General features: G+C 32.6%; 1 protein-coding gene across 1 annotated transcript in view; it reads left to right on the forward strand.

The window, feature by feature from the left end:
- The window catches only part of LOC118182586 (arrestin domain-containing protein 4-like), a 118,269-nt gene extending 93,304 nt beyond the window's left edge, over nt 1–24,965 (forward strand). The window contains exons 5-7 of the mRNA XM_085812779.1: nt 13,068–13,250; nt 20,397–20,582; nt 24,491–24,965. Of these exons, the coding sequence (XP_085668905.1) occupies nt 13,068–13,250; nt 20,397–20,582; nt 24,491–24,643 (522 nt within the window). The 3' untranslated portion in view covers nt 24,644–24,965. The remainder of the gene's footprint in view (nt 1–13,067; nt 13,251–20,396; nt 20,583–24,490) is intronic.
- The last annotated feature ends 2,095 nt before the right edge of the window (nt 24,966–27,060 follow it).

Here is a 27,060-nt window from a genome sequence, read left to right on the forward strand (position 1 = left end):
AGAGTAGATAATCCGCAAAACCTGATAACTTGCTCCCAGGTAACTAGGAATTCAATGCTTTCAATATTTCCAAAAATACTAGTACTTGTTATGATTAATAGAATAATAAAGGGGTTAGAAAGTTTGCCAGCAGTACACAAACGATATTAAATAATTTAATGAAGTAAATATTCTGTTTTTCTCTTGTAAAATTAAAATAAGTGCTTATGTAACTGATCTCTATATCTTTGTAATTTGTCATGGGCAGAATGAAGGACTGTTTCTCTCAAAACGGTTTGCAAAATGGATTCAGAAGGTATTTTTTCTTGACATCAGTACGTACGTATGTATGTATGTATCGCATAACTCAAGAACGAGTAGACGTAGAATGTTGAAATTTTATATATGGAACTGCTATAACATGTAGTTGTAGCAGTACTCCCTTTTCTGTTGCAAATCGGCTGCACCAGTTGTATATAAATATATATATTCCCTCTCTGTTACTTGGCTTGGTAAGCTCAGTTTTTTTTATTCTTATACGTTGGTAAATCGTGCATTTTTTTGCTTTAAAATGATTGAATTATGTGGCTTTTATCTTCCGGTTAAGGTTTTTATGTCTTTTGTTAATCTGCATTCAATAATTCCAGAATTATATAGAATTTAAAAGTGGCGTGTTAAGCCTAATGATCCGCCATTTGTTTGCATTTGAAACTCAGCAGAATAGTAAATTAAGCCAGCTTTCTGCACCTTCAGTGTTTCTTTGTCGAGTAGAATCAAAAGTAAACTTTCAGTTTTGTTCACTAAAGTGCCCTCTTGCCTGCTGGCCCAATTACTTTTTCTGTGTAGAAACTCTAAGTTTAATTGTTAAAAATAGCTTTTTAACTGTTTTAACTGTATTTGGTGTTTTATGCTTTTTCTGTATTTTGCAATTTTTAATGAAGAGTTTTTGAGTTTTATGTATTTTTGCTTTGCCGCGAAGTGAGAACGGAATTAATTAAATGAAAAATAGATCTCTAATGAAATTTGAGGAAATAAGTTTAAAATGCTGCAAACAATGTGTATAGCTTAATAGGCGATAGAAGGAAGTCATGTGGTGTTCGCATCAGATTTGTTTTTATATTGGAAAAGTTTGTTCGGTATATGTCTAAGGACCTGAAACAAATTAATGACGTATACCGACGTTCCATTGTATGTTTCTCCAAGGGAACAGCGCTGGTTAGACAAATAGCGTTCAGCAATAATAAATTATCTTACATTACTCGAAATATGTGATAATATTAAGCATTATTTATTGTCACTTGATGCAACTTAATTGAAATATAACAATGTAACAGTCACTTGTGTAGTCGTTCTTAATGGCAGTAAATCAATGAAAATTCCAATAATTCTCTCTATATAAATCAGTTTAAATTTTTAATGCCAATAAGTTAGAGCAAAAGCATTAGCAGCATATGCATTTCTTGTTTTTTAATAAATATTATTTTAGAAATACTAATAGAAAATTTAGACTATAAATTAAATTTAATCAGTTATAATGCTTAAGTCTATTAATTAAATGTTAATTATCCTTGTTTGCTTCAATTAGAGCCAAATGTTCTGTAGCAGGCATATATATTTGCCTTTCATTCGAAAATAGCAAAATTTGCTTTCAGTTCAAATTTTAGTATCTGAAAAGTTATTTTTCTACATTTTCTTACTATTTTCGCAATCAAAAACACTTTATTTCTCAATGGAATTTTTTAAAAAGTTATTCCGTGTTTCAGTCTTTCAGTGATGACGCAACATAACCATAATGACGTAAGAAGCATTTAAAGCTCTCAGTAGATGTGTCTCATTGCCGAATGAAATCGGTAGCTTTTAACTAAATGCAACGTGAGTTGTTTCTTTTTCTGAAAATTAGTTGCAATTAACTTAAACTTAGCGGATGGTGATCATTTATGATCAAAGAGCAAGTTAGAATATTTCTTAAGAAATTTCCACTTAAACTGCCGTAAGGAATAAAAATAAGTCTTAATTATACAGTCTAATAAGAAATAAGAACTAATTGCTTAGAATTTATGTTTCTAAACAAAATCAGTAGTTTCTTGGAATGGAAAAGGCGAGAAGTTCAAATTTTGAATGTGTAGAGTCTTTAGGTTATTTTGAAGCAAGAGACTTAAAAAAAAATTAATCTCTCGAATACGCGTTGAGTGTGCAACCATATCACCAAGAAGGCATGCAGAAAAGAGTGAGAAAATACCTTACAGACTTTCCCTTTTGAAGGACGACTGGGGATTTGAGGACACAATCTCCAAATCCCCAGTAGTGAAGAATCGTCATCCACCACCTTATAGTTCGGGCGCCACTGGAGAGTCATTAGGTTATTTTGAAGCAGGAGACGTGAAAAATAAGCAATTGCTTCTCCGGGACTCGAACCTGGACCTCTCGAATACGCTCCGAGTGTTCTATCATTACATAACGAAAGCATGCAGAAAGGAGAGAGAAAACATTAGATATTACGTAATACAATTTCTTTTTACTGAAAGTTAAGTATATCATCTATGTTATTTTTGCATATTTTGCTTCTGTATCAGTTCTCACGAATACTGTGATCTACTGAAAAGGCACGAAATTTAAGTTTTAATTTTCATGTCGTAGTTCTAAGGAAAACAGCTGTTGTATATATTTTTAATTGACTGGAAACTGAAGTTCTGACTTTCGATTCATAGTGATATGACTGATAGTAAAAACTATTACGTATGTTTACAGTTTCTACCCTCTAAAACTAAAAATGCAAAACGTTATTAAGAAATAAATAAACAGTGAAAAAAAAATAAACGACGAGAAGGAGAAAAAGGGATCAAATTTTTTTAAACGAAGATTTGTTTTTTAAATTTAGGAAGAACTATCACTAGATTTTTTTTGCTAATGAAATTGTATAATTTATTCTTAAAACAAGAAATGACGGGGAAAAAAGATTTCCTTAAATGACTATCCCCTTGTTCCTTGCTTTTATTTACACCAAGGCGGAAGGAGGGAAAAGAAGAAAATGCTTGGGAGAAAAATTTGTGCAAATTCACATTTCTTCTTTTTTTCCTACCCTAACTGTTCACTTACGGTAAATTGAGTTTCTTTTTCAGGAAACACGATTTAGTAATTTCAGAAGCTTTAAAAGCCAATGCTTGACATGCTCGACCAGAGGTGGTAATGCACATCAAGTATGGGTGAGAGGGGGATGGAAACGAGATGGTAATGACTGAGATAACGGGCAATCCTTCCCTTCAACGGATACAGCATGAATACTAATGGGATAGCTCTACAACCCGCTGCTCTTTTGATGTTGTGTGCGTTTAGAATTCAGAATCCGCTACTTAAATGTATTATCTCTACGATTTTTATTCTCAAGCAGTTTTGACAGGCTCTAAAATTGTTTAAATGTTTAATTCTGACATGAAAACAGTTTCCCTGCTTTTTTAATCGTATGTAAGAATGACTTCCATTGCTAATAGGAATAACTAAAAAAGCAAAAGTATTGAAAAAAAAAACGCTATTTCAGATGTTATTGAGAATAATTCATTTAATTGATGATCTTAAAATTTTTAAATTTTCAAATGTAATTATCTGACAACAGCAGAAATATTTCTGTTAATTTCAATGTAATCATAAATATTGATGTTAGAATAATAATCATTGTTTACGAACACGATCCCAGAATACACTTAGCATTACAAGAATATGATTACATTAGAATATGGTATTGGTTTTTTTCGAGGTCATACCATTTTAAAAGTTTGTTACAGTGGATTATTCTGAGGATTTTCTCTCTCTGGTATAAAGGCCTATCCTTCCGCCATATTCACTTTTGATAAAAATCAGCATGGCCTGTAACAGAGATCGAGATTTGCAGTTCTTCACTTTGACAAACTGCAATGAAGAAAATTTAAAGCGCTAAGAAATGTAATTCCTATTTCGTTAATACTGTAACAAAAATAATACAGAGGTTTCAAACAGCAGCTTCCTTTAGTTTTAGAAAATGCAAGAACTAATCATGCTAATAGGTAAAAATTTTGATGAAAACAACTACTATATAATTATTAAATGCATTAAATAAAAAATATATAGCGCAGCAATTTCCTCCTAAAATCTGTATAGAATTTTGCTTCGTAATTTACATGCATTTAGGTGTCAGGCAATGCAGTTAATAATTTATTCATTCTTTAACTTATTAAGAATATAGATAATTTAGTTATTTAAATTTGCTACTCAATAATAAGATTATAAACCCAATATGAATGGATTAATTGAAGAGAAAAAATTACGAAGTTTTTCTACTTCATTTTTCGACTGAAACATTTTAAATGTATGTTTAAACATTTAGTTAATAAATCATTCATTTAATACTCTTGCGTATTATAAATGAAGCATTTGAAGCATCTGTAATGTAGATTTTATTTGAGAAAGTAACCTGTTGAAACAGCAATGTGCTTTCAGTAATAAATGGAGAAAATATTCAGTAATAATTTGTCTCTCACATCATAGCAGTTTTGCATTTAAAAGAAAAAGGACCTATGGGAAAACCGAAGTCTTTTGTCATACCAATAAGAAATTTTTCGACGGAAGCGAAAAATAAGTTTACATCTTTAATTCCAGCTGCATTTACATAATATCATTCTGGATGCTTTAACTATTTTATTTTATTTACTTATTATATTTTACTAAAAGTTTGCCTTCGGTTTCAAATTTTAAAATTTCAGTTAAATTTTTCTTAAATATTTAGGCAACGTTTACGTTTAAGAATTTCCCTGCCCACAAATATTGTAAGAATGTTATAGAATAGTAAGACATAGTGATAGAATAGTAAGATATATTGCGAGAGAATAGAAGAGAGTGTTATAGAATAGTAAGATGCCTTTGTCTACAGCTTAGACCGATGATTTCCAATTTTAGCTCTTTGCATCGTAAATACTAGTTGCATCATTGACTTGTCCATTTTCCCTGTTTTAGACCTTTTTGTTTATGGGGTGACTGGACGCTTCAATTACAATATCACAACTTTCGTATGTTGTTATGCTATAATAAAAGCATGTCTCATTACTCGTGCCAATGCATCCTGGAAAGTTGGGATCATAAATGGTATGTTATTTCAAGAATAACAGAGCATATTCAATTATATTATTAGTTTTCGGAATATATTTATTAGTCTATTATTAGTCTTGTGAGTATATTATTAGTCTTGTGAAATCTCATCTGAAAAATTATTTGGCTGTTAGTCTATGACAATTCTCCCTCACAACCATTTTCCGTCTACAAAACTTCTTGGGTCGGGCTACAGACGTGGTCATAACAAGAATATCAAACCCGCATGGCTTGGTAGTTGAGTAACTAGGATTAGACTAGATATACGAGAAAAATCTGAAGAAACTTATCCCACGATGAGATAAAAGTCTCATCGTGGCAGTTAAGGAGATCACATGAAAAGGTAAGGTGTCCATCATAGAACATTCATGTATAGATCTTAGCTCCAAATTATCTTTTCTATTGAAGTAAAACTCGTTCCAGGACCCTTTTACATTTTCCCATGAAGACATACTAAGCATATTATGATAACCTTAGCAGTTTCTATCCTAAAAAATATATTAGTTCTCCTCACCTGATTGCAGCAACCAACTAATAAACTACAGAGTGGCTCACGAAAAAGTAGCAATATCGGTGACAATTTGACAAAATGAACACCATCTTTTTGACACAATGCGCACAGAAGGAGTGGGTAGGCAAAATTAAACTGGAGCATTGTTTAATTCTGTTGACACTAAATCTTCGAACAGCCAGATAGTCAGCAGATGGGTACGGTCTGCTCCAAAGAACATGGTACTACTGTATTGAAGACTGGCTACGTTTTCTCAGGTAACAATGTACTTTAGTGAGAGATCTCTACTACCAGTTGACATTTAACCACTTAAAAAAATATAAGCATAACGGGAATAAGAAAATTCAGCAATATAACTAAACGTTATATCTTATAACTACAGGCTAAAACAATAAAACACAAACAAAACACTGTAATAAGTGAAATACACTTATTGTTTCTCGTTACTGAAATTATGCAGATGTTATATGTAGAATAATATCAAATTCCCCGAACATTTTTGTCTATATTCTTTCACCAAAAGTCTCTGTACAGTGTAATTAAGCACTTAATATTCAGTTATCTGCACGGTCATCTTTTAAATGTGTAAACTTCTGACAGATAAGATATTTTTGATGAACCAATAAAGGTCATTATAAGTAATATATTATATTGTTAAGAATTTTGTACGTAATACGTTTTGTACGTTTAATATAATAATAAGTAAAATTGTATTTCTTTTGTAACATGAATAATCTAAATAGAACTATTCCGGAAAAGTAAGAATACAGGGGTAAGTGCATTTAACATTGAGTAAATGGGTATCTCGATAATTTGGAAAGATATCGCCATGCTGACAACAGTTTTGACCATTAATTTTGTTCCCAAAATTAGAGAGAAATGGCAAAATGCCAGTATTTAAAGGATTTAACCTCACACAGACGCTGGTAGGACTTCTATGTATTTTATAGACATTTTAACTGATGTTGCCTTATAACTTCCTTATAGGTACTGCAGTTAAATGTACTTAGTTAAGACTTTTGATAAAAGAAAGCTAGAGAATTAGCAATGTATAGATAGGACTTTATGTTTTAAATAACGAATGTATTTTTGCTTTTTAGAAATGATATTTTTCTACAAATTATAATCTATTGATGCCAATTTTCGAGTAAAGCTTTCCATAGACAGCAGTGACGAAAATACGTTTTAGTGTAAAAACTTCAGTGCAGAATACTCAATTTAAACACAAAAAATATTACACAGAAAAATGCTGTCTATCTGAAAAGAATTATAAAGATCTCGTTCAACGAAAATGTATTCCAGGATGCTAATCGTTAATATTTTTTCCCTATAAAAGAAAGCTAACTAAATGCCATTGTTAATTAACACACTTTGAAGGAAATGGTTAAAAAAATGGGGATTACATTTGGCATTTGAAATTGCCAGCTTAAATGCTGTCAACTGAGTGGGAAGGAAAATACTTTAACCCTTCTTTTATTTCTCTCCTTCTTTTCGCTTCACAAAATATTCAATTCCATTTCACACGCTAGTAGTTACATGGGAAAATTCTATCATGTGTGTTACCAGCAAAAGAAAATTTGAAAGCTTAAATTCAGATTTTGAGTTTTGAATTCCATCGTAAATTTATTATTAAAAATGTCGAGACATAAAAATTGTAATAAGAATTTTTTTGGTTTCTTATACGATGGTGCGTTTTTTAAGAAATATTATACCGCTTAAATTATCTTGTAATTAAAAAAAAATACTTAAAAAAGAGAAAAAGGAAAGTCATTATGTGCTTATATGTGTATATGAAATTAAATAAATTAAAAGCAGTTTGATAATTAACGATTAAATTAAACCAGGAAGCACAAAATTGTCGATTAAATTAAACCAGGAAGTACAAATATACATAAAGTACACTTTATGTTGTCTTTAGGTTATAATGATCGAATGTTTAGAGGTTTAAGATCGAATGTTTTAAGATGTTGAAACTCAGAGTTATCAGTATTCATTTTATCATTATTTTTCTTAATTTTATAAACAAGTAAAGGTGCTTATTAATTTTGCTCGGAAATAACAATATAACAAATGCAACTTCTGACAAATTCAGTACCAATTATGCTGCCATGAATGAAGAATAATGCTTCGCAAAGGATAATATTTTGGTGCTACAACTGACTAATGTTTTGATTGTTCGTATTATACACACACAGAGATGTGGTACATGACGTATAATGCATCAGTTCGTTACAGGGGAGGACAAAAAGCAACAGCTGAAAGAGTAGCAATATGTTATAAATAAATATGCATTTTACTTAGCAGAAATGATAGCAGACTATAAATTTATAGAAAAAGATAATTTCATGTGTGCCTCATGTATGTTTCAAGCACTAATGAAAATGTCATATTTTCCTTTTTCATTTTCGAAAGTTATTAGAGGTTTTGAACATTTATTGTTTCATTCTCCCATAACATCACAAGTCATCCTCCTAAGCTTTTAGCCCAAAGGACATTAGCCCAGAAGGGCTATTAATTTCGTTTTGGTGTTTTGCATCAAATCACTCTAAACGGCGTATCACTTTTAAAATTGTTGCCACCAATTATTAGAGCACTGCATTATATTTAAGGAAATTAAATAATGAAGAATCTGCATAAATGTATTTACGTTTCTCGCATTGTGATAAAACTGAAGTACATAGAGCCATCAAATTTTAAATTACGTAATCCCCCACGAATATGGGCATCTTAAAGCCTTAATTTGAAATTTGATTTATTATCTATTTCATATTATGTAAAACTTTAACGAATATTTAAATAACAAACTCAACGGTTTCAAAGTGAGCAATGGCAACACTGTACAAAAAAAAAATAATCTCCGGTGCGCGAGACTGTGTATCGGAAATTCTAAGGATATGCTCTTTTTAAATTATTTTGTGATATTGCTGTTGAATTGAATTTTATGGTTTAAGTGAGAAGACCATGATATTTAATAAATAAAGGTAACTCACAAAACGTTAAAAAAGGCCCCTTTGGACGTAATATAAAATCTAAAATCTTTCAGATTTTTTTTTTTTTTTTTTTTGTGCTGCATTGTAGATTAAAAGAAAACCTAAAAATTTTAGTTTTCGTGTGCAGTAAAGTTACATATAAATTTGTAAGGTTTATGCTATTATGATGATAAAATGATAAATATTATGATTTAATAAATATAATTAAAAATAATTTTACATTTTGATGTTACATTAGAAATATATTATTATATTATATATGTTTGATTTCTGTTGCAAAAGAAATAATATTTACTGTTTAAAGCAAATAGAAGTCCCATTATTCAGCGATAAAATTTAAAAATAATATTGAAGCATTCAGAAATAATTATATATTTAGTAAGAAAAAAATCATTTTATAATTGAGAAAGCGCTCGGATGCTTTCTTCAGTATTTTTTTACCTTTCTTGAATTCTTGCAACAGAAAATTCAAATGCCTATAATTTAGACACCGGAAGCATATTTAGCCACACTTTTTAAATGATTTCTATATATTTACTATTTTTAAAACATTTATTGCTCTTTTCATGTTAAGGCCCCGGGCTGTGCGAGGTCAACTCAACCTTTCATCCCTTGATTTCCGTCCTTTGGGTCGATGAAATGAGTACCAAGTTCGCTTGGGGACTGAACACTGGGGGTCCTGCCACAAGCTGACCACTTGTTCAGGGCATATGTTTACGCACCCCAGGGCCCACGGTCAAGAAAGCAGGTTTCGGGCACTGCAGGCCTTGGCCCATTAGGGCTATTCCGCTACTGAGGGTTTTTTTTTATGTTAATCTATCGAAGAGGAATGGTTTATTGTTTTTTGTTGGCTTTAAACTGAGCTTATACTCGTATATGTCACACATAAAAATAGCCAGTATCTTAAAAATATTAAAATGAAATTGAAATAATAATTAAATCAAATAATATCAATGAAATAGCGTTTCAATAAATCCAAGCTTCTGCTAAACAAACGCATTTTTTTTAACAGTGTACAAATTACGTTGCCTTGTCTCGCAAAGCTTTTAGATAGTGGGAACTGAATTTATTCGCTTTCAGAAGAGATATCCTTTCTAATATTTACTATTTTTATTCAAAACTACAAAAGACAGAAGACTACAAAATTAAGGTACTCTGGAAAATGTTTGAAACTATAACGTGGTTTAATTTTTCTTCATTTATTAATTTTCAGATTTTCGAGAAAAGTAAATTTCAATAAAAAATCTTGTTTGCTTTTATAAAGTTTTGTTTATACTTTGAACAACAGTAAGATAAAAAATTATTAAAAATTTACAAGGATAAAATAAAAAGCTACTTTTCATAACTCAAATTTAGCATTTTCTTGAGGAAATCAAATACCTGTCCCTAGTATGTTGCTCAGTGACAGAGATATTTTTCCTAATGTAAATTTGCGTGGTGAATTTAGCAGTTAGAGTGACAAACAAGTTCTTAGTATCTTTCTCTGGTAAAATTGCTCGGCTGAGAAGCGACGATTATGTATAATATGCATGTGTGTTGCGTTAAAACCATTTCAGGGCCATGCGTGATTGCGTAAATATAATGCATTTTAGTTTACTGGAAAACATAGAAGTCACTTTGCTTCTATTTGTAATCTCCCATTCTGTGGAGATTTAGAATGCAGATGTAAAACTGTAAAAAATAGGTAACTACCCTTCTTGTAAACGAGATTTATTTAGACACTTTTTCGAGGTTTATTAACAATTAAATACAATGAAGCCTCGTTTATGCACTTTCTTTTTATTTCCAAATCTTTACATTTATACGTAGTTTCATTTCTGATGCGATTCATTTCGTTCCAAGTAAAAGTTAAATAATTTATTTATTAAACTCACAATTTCATTTTGCGCCATTTTTTCTAACTTGTTCGTCGCATTCCTTTTCACAACTCAGATAGTCCGCTTTAAGTTATTCCTTTTCTTTTCGGTTGCATCTGCAAGCAAGGATATAAGGGAAGGAAGAGACTAAGACGTGTGATATATCAGACTGTTGCAAGGTTTGAAACTCGGTTTGCAGTCGGTAAGAGGACGGAATGGACAATGTAATTCGCTAGTCAGAAAAGGTTGATGGAAAATGCTTCATTCCTGTGCCACTTCGTAAATGTATTTCAAATAGACTGCTGCTTGTTCTCTGCGTTTTCTTTCCAATATGAATTACTTTTAAAATACCTAGAAAATTAAAAGCCTTCTTACAGAAAGGGAAAACTGATTTTAAAAAACAATTAACAACATTACATTATTAACAACGGTAGAATTATTGAAAAATTTAGATATTTTTGTTTCAGCACTGAAGGTATTGTTCCTGGGAAAAAATAACATGACAGCCAAAAACTGCTGAAAATCTGCTTCAAAGAAGATATGTTTCCAGTGAGAAAAATTTCATTTGCTTTCATTTATTTCGTTTCGAAAGTTTTTCTCTCAAAGATTTTCATTCAGTATTTTGAATCAATTACTCCAGTGAATGAATCCACATGAATAAAGAGGACAAAATGAATAGCATTACAACCGAATGCCTGAAAGAACTCTAACTTTTGAAGGTGAATAATGGAATGAAAAAAATAATGATCGTCTTACTATTTTTCTTTGTAGGAATACTGGTAGAACTATAAAAATGACATCTCTAGCTGTAGGAAAATCATAGAAACCAAAATGTTTCAAAAGTGTTTAAAACTTGCTGTTATGGTACGAAAATAATAAAAGTGAGTAGAATATTATGGACATTTTTTACACATAGGAGCACGAAAATAGAGAAAGAAAATTTAATGAGAAATCAAGTCGCAAAATATTTTTTTTCACAGATCAATATCCCACCATCTGCATCTAACCAATTTTTTTGGAAAATGTTTAAGTATTTTTCAAACTAAATTGTGTGAAAGCATTCTAATCCTTAGATGAAAATATACAATAATTTCGAAACTTTCAAGAGGAGAAGATTAATTCAAATCCTCTTTCAGAATATTACAGGAAGATATACCCAGAATAAGATAAGCTGCGAGTATGATATCTCTGGCTTGGACTCAACTAAACATTGCTTCATAAGATTAAGATTTCCAAATGTAGAATTAAGCGGAACTGTTGATAAAGGATCCATAAAACTTGTGTTGCAGATGAAGAGAACTGAAATCTCTTGGAAGCAGAGACACTTTTCACGGAATAGGTGACGTGATATATAAAGCTAATGACGACAATACTATCTACATTTGAAGAAATGATTGGAAACAGATTTCCGGATTAAAATAGTCGGAATGAAGAACTTGCTTTCTTTCCACCGACAGCGAGACAGCCGGTCCACTGGGTGGTTAGCATATCGGCCAGGTAGCCCCGCTGACGGAAATAACTTGATCAACATAACACACTTATCTATGCATATTGTGCTCAAAAATTCATTTAGCTACAGCAAATCAAATCGATTTCCGGGTGCAATGTATTGTATTGATACAATCAGAAATTTCTTCATCTGTCATCACGGTATAAGAAATAAAATATTTCGAGAGCTTAATTCGATTCACATTACAAGGCTCAAAATCAATGTCAGATGATGTTTGAAAAGATTCTCTTCTTTTTTAAAAAAGAATTAAAACCTGCTTCTATGTTAAAACATTCTTGTTAAATGTATTATTTATTCAAGAGACAGTGATATAAAAGTATGGTCACTCTCATTTCATGTTAAATGTTATATAATCCGATGTTTTCTGTTAAATGTTATATAATCCGTTGTAGAAAATATTTCATATTTCAATAATTCAATAATGTAGACAATATTTTAAATGCAATAAAAGTCGGATTAAATTTGAATTTCTGTAATATTAATATCACAGTAGTAACATTAAAGGTCTACTATACGTATCAAATCTTAAACTAAAATTTCCATCACACATCTTTCCTTAGCATTTGCTCTTTTTTTTAACAGATAGTAGTGTAAATGAATTATTTTAGCCATTATGTATTGTTTAAGGTATATGTGGTAATTGTTTGTTAAATTTCAAAATTCTATATTTGGGTAATTAATTAAAATAAGTACTGAAATAGGTATTGTAGTAGGTCTTGTGTTAGTATTTGAATAAGTATTACCTGAAATGTTTTTGTCTCATAACTTTTGTATAATTTTACGCATACATTTTACAAGTGCTCGTGATGACGAATTTCATTTAAATGTTATCTTGACTGTTCTGTTGACTGCTGAAAATTTTAAAGGTTTATTCAAAAATTTAAATTTATTCAGGTCGTTACGAAGAAAAGGTACAAAACTAAATGAATTAATAATTTTGTGAAAATTATAAAATAAGCCGTCAGTGACAGAAAGTAAAAATAACCATCATGAGAATAAATTGTGACTAGTTTTCAAATGAACGAGTTTATGTCCTGTGGTGGTGAATGTATGTATTGCGTATGACTTAGAAATTAATGTATTAATATTTGTATTTTCAATTTTAGCAACCATTTCATTGCGAAATCGAAGAGAAAGTAGGAATACCTTGTCTGACTTCCGGGACAATTCTCTGTCGCATTAGGCTTGACAGAGGGGGATATGTTCCAGGAGAAAATATCTGCATATATGCTGCCATTGAAAACAGTAGTAAAGTGACAATAAAGAGGACTCGAGCGATACTTTCTGAGGTAAAATGCCAAACTGTTATACTCTCTCTCTATCTATCTGTCTATGTACATGTCTCCAAAATTATACGATGAAGAATTGGATGTGCATTTAAATTAAACTTGGGTTATTTGTAATATCATTTTCTATTTTCAAAAATATTTTATAAACAAAGCCTGTTTAGAAATATTTCTGTTTCTGTGAAAATTATCAATCAAGTGTCACTTAAAACACTGTCAGTAGATAAAATCTATTTAGAAATATTTCAGTTCCCTTGAACATTATTAGTTCAGTATCACTTAACACTCTGTCTTCAAACGGGATAGCTTAAGGTTTAACATATGAACAGAAGAAAACGATGTCACAGACTTCAATTTATAATCCTTCTACACTTTTTTTGAAAGTTTTGCATTTTATATGGAAGGAGATTTGAAATTACATTCTTTTCTTATTTCATTTTAATGACATATGTAAATATCATATCACACATTCAAAGCATTTTGGAAGAATAACTCTTTAGAAAAAATTTTCTGCTTTTTCACATGATTTGAAACAGCCAATCACCGCGGATCATTTGGGGGTTACCAAGTGAAGCGAAAACTAGTTCTCTAATACAAATGATCATTGATGACAGGAGACTCGTTGTTGGAAATGAACCAGTTACAACTTTTTGCGAAAGAAAGGAAAAAATAGTGTGTTATTCTTTCAGTGGTAAGGCTGGCATAGCACGGCAATTTATTTCAAACTAACAACTCTTTCAGACAATTTTTTTTACCTGCTTTATAAGGTAGAAGCAGTTAGAAAAAGAAAAGCAGGTAGAAAATAGTAAGCAGGGGTGGGAAAAAAAAGAAAAAAAAAAAAAAAACTTAAAAGTTTCAGATTTTAAATTACGTCCAAAGGGGCGTTTTTTTACCGTTTTGTGTGTTACCTTTATTTATTAAATATAATGTTTTTCTCACTTAAACCATAAATTTCAGTTCAATAGCAATGTCGCAAAATAATTTAAAAATGAGCCTATCTTTAGAATTTCCGATACACAGTTCTGCGCACTGGAGATAAAAATGTTTCCCCCCTCCCCGTACATTGTTGGCATTGCTCGCTTTCAAATCGTTGAGTATGTTACTCAAAAATTCGTTAAAGTTTTAAAAATATGAAATCGATATTAAAACAAATTTCAAATTTGGGTTTCCACATGCCCATATTCGCAGCAGGATTACGTCATTTAAAATTCGATGGCTCTATGTACCGTCATTTTATGGTGTTGGTGTTGTTGGTGCATTTAAATATGGCAAAGCACACGAGGGCTATCTGCCTAAGGGGAGGGATGCCTTCGTGGAGGACTTTCTAAGGGAAACTGGCTCGTATACATGTTACACATGGGGAAAACCACGAAAAACGCCCATTCGCGGGATTCGAACTACCAGTGTTCAGCGACTTTACCGCTCGGCCGCTGATGGGCTCCCGTCATTTTATGAAAATGAGAGAAATATACATACATTTATGCATATGTTTTATTATTTAATTTCTTTAAATATAATACAGGAGTCTAACATTTGGTGGCAACCGTTTAAAAAGTGAAACGGACATTTATTCAACGCAAGATTGCAAAACGAAAACAATAGTCCTTCAGGGACAAAGCCCCTTTGGACTAAAAATTGTCTGAAGCAATTGTTCGTTTGAAATAAATGGCTGTGTGATACCAGCCTATCATAATCACATAAAATTTAATTAAGTAATTATTTTCGTGGTTATTACCGAATAACGCAGAAATAATGATATAAATTTACATATTCGGCATAAAGTACTTCATTTGCTATAGAGCCATTAAAGTATCTTATCTGAAACAAAGCTTTAGCATGTTCCCTATATTAGAAGGGAAAATGTTAAATACGTTATAAAGCTTTTAAATTTTTACAGAATTCTATTTTACAATCATTAGCTACATTCTTTGCAAAATTCATTGACACATATTTTAAAGGAATTACAAATTAATGGAATTACAAATTTTTGCAAAATTCTACTTTACTAATTTTTAAAAATGTTTTGCGTTTGAATCGCCTATCAGACGGTCGATCAGAAAATGGTCTTCGAGTTCTTGCTCGTATGTTACAGTTTCAATCGATGTGATAATACTATATCACAGTTCTTGAAAATCGCAGAAAAATGGTAGCGGCAAATTTACAGTGTCTTCAATACATCAACTTAGGAAAAAAGGTGAACCTGATAACCTTTCTTATGACAAATCAAATCGTTATCAATAAGTAAAAATGAAGTTTAAAAATTTTTATGCCCTTTTGAAATTTTTATGCCCTTTTGAAAATTTTATGCTCTTTTGAAATTTATCCATTGTTTTCGCATGAAAATATATGTTTTCTGGCCCTTTAGGCTTCTCATTTTTCTATTATAATTAGGTACTTTATTCTAAAAGCACAACATGCAGTTTTTTTTAATTTGTTAATTACATTGTACTTTAGAAACTTGGATGTAATGACTGTGAACAATGATACACCAAATGGTGCTATTATTAATTTCAAAGTTAAATATTTTAAAGTTTAATGCAAAGTTATCCTTGAAAATAATAGTTCTCTTTTTTTTTTTTCAAAGTACAGGGTAGTTATAATCAAAGTTCCACTTCCAAATGATCATAAAATGAAAGCTACTGGAACAAATGTTATCATACTTGGTAAAAGTGTAAAAGATGTCATGGAAATTTATTTCCCACCAAAAAAAAATTTCGAAAACTCTCCACCAGGGAAGAAAGGGCGCTGTATGCAATATTCTTAAACGAAAAAAGGGTCGGAATTTAACTTAACCTTTTGTTATACGGATTTAATATGTTGTATACCCTTAAGAAACATTGACCTAAGAAATGACCATCTAAAGGCAATAAACGTCGAGTGCGCCATCCGAGTAACGGAGAAATTCGTCTGAGAAAACCGCAAATTCGCGATTGGAAAATATGAGATCGCAAATCACGATCAAAAGTGTATACATTTCGAAAATCGTTTTCTTACAGATCGCTAATTTGTGATTTTTGAAGCCTTAATTCTGCTCTAAGACATGAAGATATCAGTTTAAAACGTTTTTAATTGTTCCTAAAACGAAACTGTTTGTGGAGTAGGCAAAACCTGTTTGTGGCTTGTTATTGGCTTACGGCAGGTAAAAACAAATGATTTATGCAAATAATCTAAAACAATTTGGCATAATTCAAAGATGCGATACACCGACAGGCCCGTAACATTCCTCCTGATATGCTAAGAGCTGCTGTTGAGAATGCAGTAATACGATTTAACTTGCTTCGGGAATTATACATGGAAACATACATTATACATGGAGAAAACCGCGAAAACGCGTGCCCATGCAGCTGTGATTCGAATCCCGGAACGAACTATCAGCGTTTAGCGATTTCATCGCTAGGTTGCCTTTAGCGAAAATTCAGATTGCACAGTAAGAAGGATTGGATTGGATTGGATTATTTAATTACGGCAAAGCACACGAGGGCTATCTGCCTGAAGGGAGGGATGCCTTCGTGGAGGACTTTCTAAGGGAAACTGGCTCGTATACACGTTACACATGGGGAAAACCATGAAAACGCCCATGCAGCCAGCCCGTTCGCGGGATTCGAACCTCGGACCGAACTACCAGTGTTCAGCGTCTTTACCGCTCGGCCGCTGGTGGGCCACAGTAAGAAGTGAAAAATTGATAGGAATAATATCACAAAATTACGCAGCCAAATCATCATTTTGACTGAATAGCTAAAGATTTTTACGCACTGTTTAGTAGGATAAAGAACAATTTACTCATTAGAATTTTCTTTATAGATGGCATTGGTAAAAAAATTAAATGTTTAATAATTTTAATAATAGATATCGTATGATCAAGATTGTTGTAGACTGCAATCCCATTATTTGATTAATTTTTAAAACTGCAACTATGTTTTTGTGACCAAGCATTCGAAAGATATTTGTGGTATGTTTGGAAGAATCTGAGACTTTAAAAACATATTGCAGAAATGGTATTTTTATACATTTTTACTCTTTATTCCTTTCGGGCAATAATATCATGCGCATACCTCGTTTCCGTCGCAAGCCCTTTTTTCACAATTACATAATTGTACACATATTTGAATATTAACTAATTGTATTAAAACAGTAATATTTTCTTATGACCTGTGAATACCATTCTTTAAAACGTTTGTCGATTTTATTACGAACATTGTTTGATAAAATTTTGCGCCTTAAAAAGCTCATTAAGGGATTTAGAAGGTTTTTTGAAATCCCAAACATTTATCGAGAAAACATTAAAGCATTTGGTCCTTTCTTTTTACCTTGGAATAAATAGTGGATGTGAATTTTTTTGAAATAAATGGAAGATACGAAATGAATTTACTTTTCTTTAAAAGCGCAATTATTGCTCTGAAATCTAATTTATTCCCCAAGAGGTACCTTCATTTTAAATGCCAGAAAGACTAAAGCAGAATTCTTCTGTGATAGTTTTTGGGAACAAATGAAAAATAAAAGTAATATTTTATTATTATTATTATTATTATTATTATTATAATGTTTTTATCACATTAAGATAATTTGCACAATATGGATCAGCGTTTGCGTGAATCATTTGTAAAGCCTTTTTAGCTTCGCTAACCAGTTATTATTTTAATCTTTCTATTTTATTCCGATTTCTTAGCTTCTAATTAGCTATTTTTCAGAAGACATTACAAAATGTATAAATTACTGAGTAAATAAAAACAAAGTAGAAAGCAGTTCGAAGTATATTTCACATAGTTTCTGGTTACCAGAGTTTTGCGCTTCACGATCCCGACAACCTTTGCTACATTCTAGACATCGCATAACCTAATTAGAAACATTTTAGCTCAGATAGCAACATGTAAATAATTGAAACTTATTCGGCATACTATTTTAATTTAAAATGAGCTCAATTTATTCAGAAATCAAATACTTCTAAACGTTAACATTGATCAGATGAGTGCTTCCACGCCGCTCACACGTTTATCTTCCCCTTTCTGTTTTCTACACCATCTGTTTCTTTTCTCTTTTCTGAATCATATTAACTAATTAATGCTGATATCACTGCTGACATTGGAAATGACAACTAAAGTAACAGTAAATAATAACTATAGCAAAGAATAATTAAAGTAAGCAACGCATACTTTAAAGCTTATTCCTTTGATAGTATCTTAAAGCTTGTTTTCGAATTTAATGCTTGTTAAACGTATACATTTATCTGCTGTGTCCCAGCCACACACACTTTTTCCTCTTCGCTCTTAATTTTCTTCGCTTTTTTATATTTTTTTAGCTTCCCCTCTCTGAACCATATTAACTAAGATACTGACGTCACTGTTAATGCTAACTAAAGCAACAGTAAATAATAACTAAAGTAGACAACTCATGTTTTAAAGTTCTTTCACCTCATAATATCATAAAACTAACATAAAATCAGTTCACAGAATGCAAATTGTAAAATAATAATAAGGTTTATAATATCCTACTGATTTTATTATCGGGATCTTAAAATTCACAATTTTAAACACATAAAAATAAAATCTTATCTGTTTCCTAAGCTTAGAATCGCATCTTAAATTGCTTTACAAATCGTTCCCAATCTCATCTTGAAAACAAAGAATAATTAAATTAAATATTTTGGTACTTTCAAGTGCTTTCAGATACTGAGTTAGTAATTTTGTGCATTAATATTTCGTATAGACTTTGTGAATAAGTAAATTAGAAGAGCAAAAATAAATAAACAAAAACTTATTAAAAACGCTTAAAAAGTAATTGAACAAAAACAAAAATTGAAAGGAGAGTTTTTTTCACGGGGGTTTCAAAACGGGATTTGAAAAGTGATACAGACATTCAAAGTCATTCGACGCAAAATACCTTTAGACTTTGTAACGTTTTGCGTTGCTACGCTACCAACATAATACCAGTAACAAATGTAAAAAAAGACCTTGAGCAATAAAATATCCGCACTTGAACATGCACGCAATGTTAAAGTTAATGGAGTGCATTGAAATCGTTCAGTTTGTTAATAAAAAATTCGTTGATGCTTCACAAAGTATGAAATAGACAATAAAACAAATTCGAAATTTGAGCTTGAGTGGAAGACTCCGTTATTCAAAATTTGATGTCTCTAGGTACTGTTGTTTTTTCACAATGCGAGAAACATACATGCATACATGCAGATTCTTCCTCATTTAATTTCTTTAAATATGATACAGGGCCTCAATATTTTGTGGCAGTAATTTGAAAAGTGATTCAGACTTTTATAGTGAACCAACGCAAAATGCCAAAACGAAATTAATAATCCTTCTGGGCTAATACATAAATAAATAAATTTTTGAATCTTTTTACAACTCCAAGCAGTGACGTCTTTTACATGAGGAGATATGCTCAGCAAATCCGGGTAGCTTCAACAGTTTACATCCCTAATATAAACTGAATTTCGAATGCATAAAAAAGTATGACAATAATCGTAAACATTGATCAGCTGAGTGCATCCGTGCCACATGCATTTTTTCCTCTTCGCCTTTTTTAATATAAGATATTTAGAGTCTTAAGCAATTGCACGGTAAAAACATGGAGAGAGCAGAAAATCGAGATTAAAAAGTAACTCATGATTGTGATAAATAACTCTTGATAATTCTCAATTACCTGCTACAGTACAATTAAATTTAATGTATAAGACTGAAAGTAATTACTTAATTATCTAAAATAAATAAAGTTACCTAGAATAAAATATTATGCTGAGCAAAATCTTTCATCAAAATATAAAGTATACTTTCTGTGCTCGTGCATTCTCATATTTTCTGCATTCATTCTCTTATAGGAATTATGCATTATGACGGAAAATTATGCGCATTTTTTCATGTATGTAAAGTTCTGCTGTCGCATGATTTTCAATCTTAAGATTAAGATGCATAATGCTATCAGTTTATTTGAAGTCTTTCGATCCTAATTACTTTAATAATTCCAACTTTTCCATGAAGTTCCACACTGAAATATTTCTTAATGAGATAAAATGTATTTCATTTTTAATATCATTTTTACTTGAATTTAGTTGCACCAGAGCAGCACTCGGCTTATTAGCGAATTCTTTGTAATATGTCATTTATTTATTTTCTCAAGTCGGCAATATTTCTTTCTTTTCAGACTATTCAATACACTGCAAAGAATAAGTTAGTCCATACCGAAAGCCGGGAGCTGGCCTCTCTGCAAAAAGGACGCATTGCAAGCGGTTCTGGGGACCAGTGGCAAAATGCGCTTTTACATATTCCGCCTTTGCCTCCAACCAACCTCAGAGGCTGTCATCTGATTCGAATACAGTATGATGTTTACGTAAGTACAGTAATTATGGCATTGATTGTTTTCAAAATACTTTGGAAATGGAACTTTAGAATTAATTTCAGTTCTTCTGTGCTAACTGATATTTGCTCAAGATATTGTAATCTTTCCTAGGCTGTATTCAGCAACATGGAAAAACAAATCCCCATCCACACAACTAGCTTTGCTATACGTTACTTGTTATACCCGTAATTTCTCATGAATATGTGGGAAATAAAATTTAATTTAGGACAAACTTTATACAGGGTGTCCGAGAATAGGGTCACCAAATGTCGGAATGCATCCTGTGGTCTAAGATAACCAAACTAAAGTTCTTTGAACACGTGACCGGAAACCTACAGAGTTACAAGAATTTAAAAGACAAGCAATTGAATATAATTGTGTGCTCCATGCAGAGTACTGAAATTCATGCTGGATAGCGTCCTCATTGTGTTAGTCAGAATCTGTGAAAAAAGAATCAGGATGCTCAGATGCCGGAATTTATAACCAAACATTTAATCATAAGAAGGTGCATTGGCATGTAGTTTTCGCATGCTGTTGTATTTATTGATCCTCAGTGCCCCGTTGTTCGTACGAGTGCATTTCCGTCGTATGCCAATCAAAGCCTTTTGCCCTCAAAATGCACTGCTGGTGTTTGGAAATTTTATTCTGCTATATATGTTGCTTGTATATCAATTCATTGCGCTAGTGTTCACCAGTGGTCCACGTGGTTCAAATACATAAAATCTCTAAGCAATTCGACCTTCTTCATATCTTGGTAAATGGCTGTAGGGGGATTTTGCAGTTGATCCCACTCCTAAGGTAAAGTCCTCCTGAGTTGTTTTCTTTAGATACAACGCCTCAAAATTGTCGTTTTCTTACAGAAATAGTCTTTTCGAGTTTTGCGTTAACACGCTGAGCCCGGCGCCGGTCCCTGGGGACCGGCAGTGGACTTTCTGTGGACTTTCCGTCGGAAATTGGGGACCGGCTGGAAACTGGAATTTTGTCCGGTGTCGTTCCTTGGGGACGGGCACTAGAAGTTTCGTTTGACTGGCGTTGGTCCGTGGGACCGACAGTATTAACATTCACGACCACGAGCTTTATCACGCACAGGCAAGGCTTGTATGTCGGTAGCCGACAAAGCTCACCAAAAGATAAGCTCTACTCAGTGCATGAAGCCGTGGATCACGCTGCAACATAGCACCGCTTGATCGCTCGCGCCGGCTGAATAGAAAGGACAGCAAATTAGGCGCCGGGCTCAACGTGTTAATCAGTTCACCAATCTTCGTTGTGAAGTAATTTACTAAATTTTCAACCTACATTAATGATCTTCTCTCAGTATTAATCACTGGAAAATATTGTAATACAGTTTATTTGGAAAGAGGATAAAATACTCGAAATTGTTTTAATTGACCTCTCTGATTTTAATTAGAGTGGAAACTATACAAACTATTCATATTTACAGTTGTTTATTATGCCTTGTTGAAAGCAACCGGCATAATTTTATTCCTGTTGTATTCTTAATGATATCTGGCATATTAAGAATATGATTATAAAAGGTAGATAACCGATTTGATGAAAAATATTAAAGGAAAGAAGCCTTATATAAGAAAAAAAGAATTTTATGATGAAAGGTAATTATTATCGTTTATTACGGCAAGAAATATTACGGTTAAAAACTTTAATCAACGGAAAGACGGTTATGTATAAAACTTAATAAAAGAATGTAACTCTAAGTGTAGTCAAACATATGTGTGTGGTATACCTATGCATGAATTGGTTGCTGCTGCATGTATACTCGAAAATACAAACACGGCAGTTCTACCGAAAGCTGAATCCAAGTATGTGGATAATCAGAAAATGTCGAATAATTTGGAAATAGGCTATTTCATTTTTGATTCGGAGACAAAGTGTAACTGTTGCCCACGTTTAGTACCCAGCTGTGGAAATAGTAAGAATAATATAATATTATAAATTTAAGGAATTTATCTTAACTAAATGCACTGAAGGTTTCTGCATATATATCTTCTGTTACATACACTTATAGGGACTCAAGTTTCCAAATTTTTAGAACTTATTTTAGTTGTCATTTTATAAAAATTAATTCAATCTCTCGTAGTAACGTTATCGAAGAGAACGAACATAAGAACATTGTAGAAAACATAAACATAATCAATATTTTCATGGCGTTTCATGGCGTGGCCTGTTATGAACACAAGATCAACTTCTTTAATTAGGTGGGTCAGGTGGTGCTCACTTATGGTACCTTGCGGTTTCGTAAAGGGTTCTGCTAAAAACTAATATTTTAAACGTAAATATTGTTAAAAATTATATTTATGTGATACAAATAGACTTCTTATATTGAACATAAATATTTAAAATACTTAAAAACTTATTCAGAAGTCAAACAACAAAAATCAGCGTTATACCTACAAAATTTTCACAGGACTAGTTTCGATGGTTTTACCGAACCATCATCTTCAGCTGCAAAACCGCAAATGAACAAGATAGGAAATAATGATTAGATAAGATAAGAAAGCCTGGACAAGAATAAGCAAGTGGCGCCATCTGTTGGCGAAACCAGAACTAAAACATAATTTCTCTAAAAGCCGAAGGCAAATTTGGATTGGAATTAGGATCGTTAACTAGAACAGAAAGATTTTTATGCTTTTATGATTGTTCTAGTTAACGATCCTAATTCCAATCCAAATTTGCCTTCGGCTTTTAGAGAAATTATGTTTTAGTTCTGGTTTCGCCAACAGATGGCGCCACTTGCTTATTCTTGTCCAGGCTTTCTTATCTTATCTAATCATTATTTCCTATCTTGTGCATTCGCGGTTTTGCAGCTGAAGATGATGGTTCGGTAAAACCATCGAAACTAGTCCTGTGAAAATTTTGTAGGTATAACGCTGATTTTTGTTGTTTGACTTCTGAATTAGTATTTATTCGGCGTGTTATTGTGTCTTAATTACTTAAAAACTTCTCATTGTTTAAAATTTTTCTTTTGAAAGTTACATGTTTAATACAATACAGAAAGTTATTTTTAAAAGAATAGAACACTTTTCTCTTGAGCTGCGCAGTTTCTGAATATTTAACAAATTTAAAAATGTTGTTTTTACTTATATATGTTTTTTGGTATCGCAAGTACTCAGTAATCCACCGCTTCTCAAATTTTTAGATTTTTGATTTGGGAATTTGTTATGATATGTTAATTTATGATTACAGATCTGCTGTCTGGAATTTAATTAATCATTGCGTGCAAATGATTTAGTCAGTTAATTGAAATAACAAAGAATTCCTCATAGAATGCATATGAATTAATTTAATTCTTATAGATGAATAACGTTTTCAGTACAGATAAAGAGAAACGTTATCTCTGTCTCTCTTTAGCAAGGCTCTTTGGATATTTAAAGGACTAACACTTTGACATTTTGAAGGAAATTTTCTTTGATAAATGCACGCCTACAGCCTTTCGAATGATACAAAAGCTGTCCGATTTCACTCTGCGCGAAACGACCATGGTGGCGGGAATTAAAGGAACGCAGTGAATAGAAATTATCTTTCGTTGATCAATGACTCGCGATTTTTGGCTTTGTATCACTAAATTTAATTTGATCAACGTTGCTTCAGGACGGGTTCATCCGCATGAAATCTAAAGTAACAATGGTCATTACATTCGGCTCAAAAGACGTTTATGCTCTCTTCTGAAAATTTTCAAACCATAAGAATATTGCTTTGAATCTTTATAGACCTAAATCTCGTAAATTCCTGATATTATTTCGGAACCACCATTGTTTCTAATTTGTGATATTTTTCTTTTGTGGATGAAATTTGGTATCATTTATAGTTTTTAACTTGAAGTATACTCTTCTGAATGTTCTTTTTAATAATATTTATGAATCATATTTTCTTATTTCTTTCAGTTTATTATTGAACCAAAAGGTCTGGATCGACCTATCAAACTTCAGCTGCCAATTATGATAGCAACATATCCCGCTCGAAACAAGGACGGAACGCTCAAGAGAAGAGGTCGGTTACCAGCATATCCTGCACATCTACCAGTCTTCAGATCCTAGCAAAATGAAAAATGTCCCCATTTTTGCCATACTTTGCCACTGTAAAGGAATTTTCTGCTGTATATTAGACAGTCGAAGTTATGCATATTTCGCCAATATCTCTGTTATTATGAACGATTTATAGATTTTAATTTAAGAGAAGATGTTAAGATTATTATTATTAATAACAACAGAGGAAAAATAAAAGAGAATTTCTATATTTATCAGCATACTAATGTTATGTTGTAGTATAATAAAAATTCTAGAAATAAAAGTCAGTTGCTGTGTACATCAGTATAAAATAAATACAAATAAAAGTACATTTTTTAATTTGAAGTTGCTGAAATATTATTTTTGGATGTTATTTGTATTATACATAATATTTTTGGTATTATGCTTAGTCATTTGGACTTCACAGAAACCGCTAAAACGTATTAATCAACATAATTTGAAATGCATGAAATAATAAATTACAACGCTGTTTAGAAAATACTAATTAAAAGTATTCCAAGCATATGCAGAACAAATACGCATCCATCCATAATGCGTAGTATTTATTCCTTTAAATTGTTCGGATAAAGTTAAACTAATAAGAAAAATATAGCAAAATTACCTTTCTTCGGAATACAGTCTGAAATTATCAATTTAAAATTATTGAATATATTAATGATTTACTTCTTGAAGATTATTCAGTATCACATAATAACACACACATTACAAATGGCCTTTAAACATTAGATAATGCTATGATTCAAGGAATCTGGTATAATATCTGGTCTGCATGGGCAGTTATTAACTATCGTAACTATCAATTACTTGATGTTCATTTAAAAGAAATTAGCTTCCACTTGCAGAGGATTTGCGAAAAGCAAGTATGCACCAAGGAGAAAAAAAGGTAGGGAAAAACAGCTAATTTTTATTGAACAATTGTATACTGAATTGGCAAGTGATAAAAGGAATAATATATGTGGAGGACAAATGCTTGAGCGAGTTAATCTTTCTGCAAAGAGGATAGGTTGTCGTCTGATAAACGCAAACAAATGGACTTTAGATATACTGCAGAGTAACATACGAAAAAGCACGTCAACATAAATTTTAAAATATAAGTGTCGTTCAAATGAAAGTGACATTGCTGAAATAAGACTGCGCACGCCCCTATAGAGGGCGCAGAATGCTAGGAGTGCATGTGATATCGTCAGATCCCTCCAGATGCGTGTGTGATAGCGTCGAAGCACGTTAAAAGGCATCGTTCGCATCATGGATGCCTCCAAATGGTGTCAATGGTGTTGGTTTTTAACAACGGAAAATGGGAGTGCTTCTAAAATCTATCGTCGAATGCAAAATGTGTATGGCATGAAGTGTATGAAACGCAAGTCGGTATTCAAATAGAGTAGCGATTTTCGTAGTGGTACTGACGAAGCAGTACTGACGGCACACCACGAGCTGGTCAGGTGCATGTGGTGATCACCCACCCAGGAATCAGTTGCAAATGTGGACCGCCTCGTGAAAATGAATCAGCGAATCACCATTCGAGAAATAGGTGTGGTGTGGTGGTGTATTTAATTATGGCAAAGCACACTAGGGCTATCTGCCTAAGGGGAGGAATGCCTTCGTGGAGGACTTTCTAAGGGAAACTGGCTCGTTTACACGTTACACATGGGGAAAACCACGAAAACACCCATGCAGCAAGCCCGTTCGCGGGATTCGAACCTCGGACCGAACTACCAGTGTTCAGCGACTTTACCGCTCGGCCGCTGGTGGGCCTCGAGAAATAGCGGAGGAAATTTCTATGAGTATAGGAAGTGTGCACAGTTCTGCGTGAAAGGCTGCAGTGAAGTTCTGCTCTAAAGGTTGCGATACCGAAAGGTTTGTGCGCAATTGGTGCCAAATCATTTAACAGAGGAGCTGAAGATTCATCGCATGTCTGTTTCCATGCAACACCTTATGCGGTACCACGAAATGGGAAACAAATTCCTTTCAAGCATCATCGTCGCTGATAAAACATGGTGCCATCCCTTTGATCCAACCACAAAAGCATGAGCATAGAATGGCGACACTCTTCTTCTCCACTTCCGAAGAAGGCTTGCATGTGCACTAGAGCTGGTAAAATCGTGTTAACGTTCTTCTTTGATGTCGATGGCCAACTACTATTGGAATGGCTACCTACGGGCACGATTGTCACTGCTGCCACGTACTGCGCCACATTGCAGAAATTGAGAAAGAATACCAAGAACCGCCGATGTGTCATGCTGTCACGTGGGGTTACTCTCTTGCATGATAATGCTCGTCCTCATGTGGCTGTGGCGTGCCAAACATTGGTGCGGCAATTCCGCTGGGAGGTTCTCGAGCATCCATCTTACAGCCCTGACCTCTCGCCGTCTGACTACCACATTTTCGGCCCATTCAAGAAACCTCTGAAGGGACAGCGATTTGTCGAC

The sequence above is a fragment of the Stegodyphus dumicola genome, chromosome 3 (genome assembly GCF_044657685.1).
Source record: "Stegodyphus dumicola isolate Sdum_Otavi_A_Nest chromosome 3, ASM4465768v1".
Lineage (NCBI taxonomy): Eukaryota > Metazoa > Arthropoda > Arachnida > Araneae > Eresidae > Stegodyphus > Stegodyphus dumicola.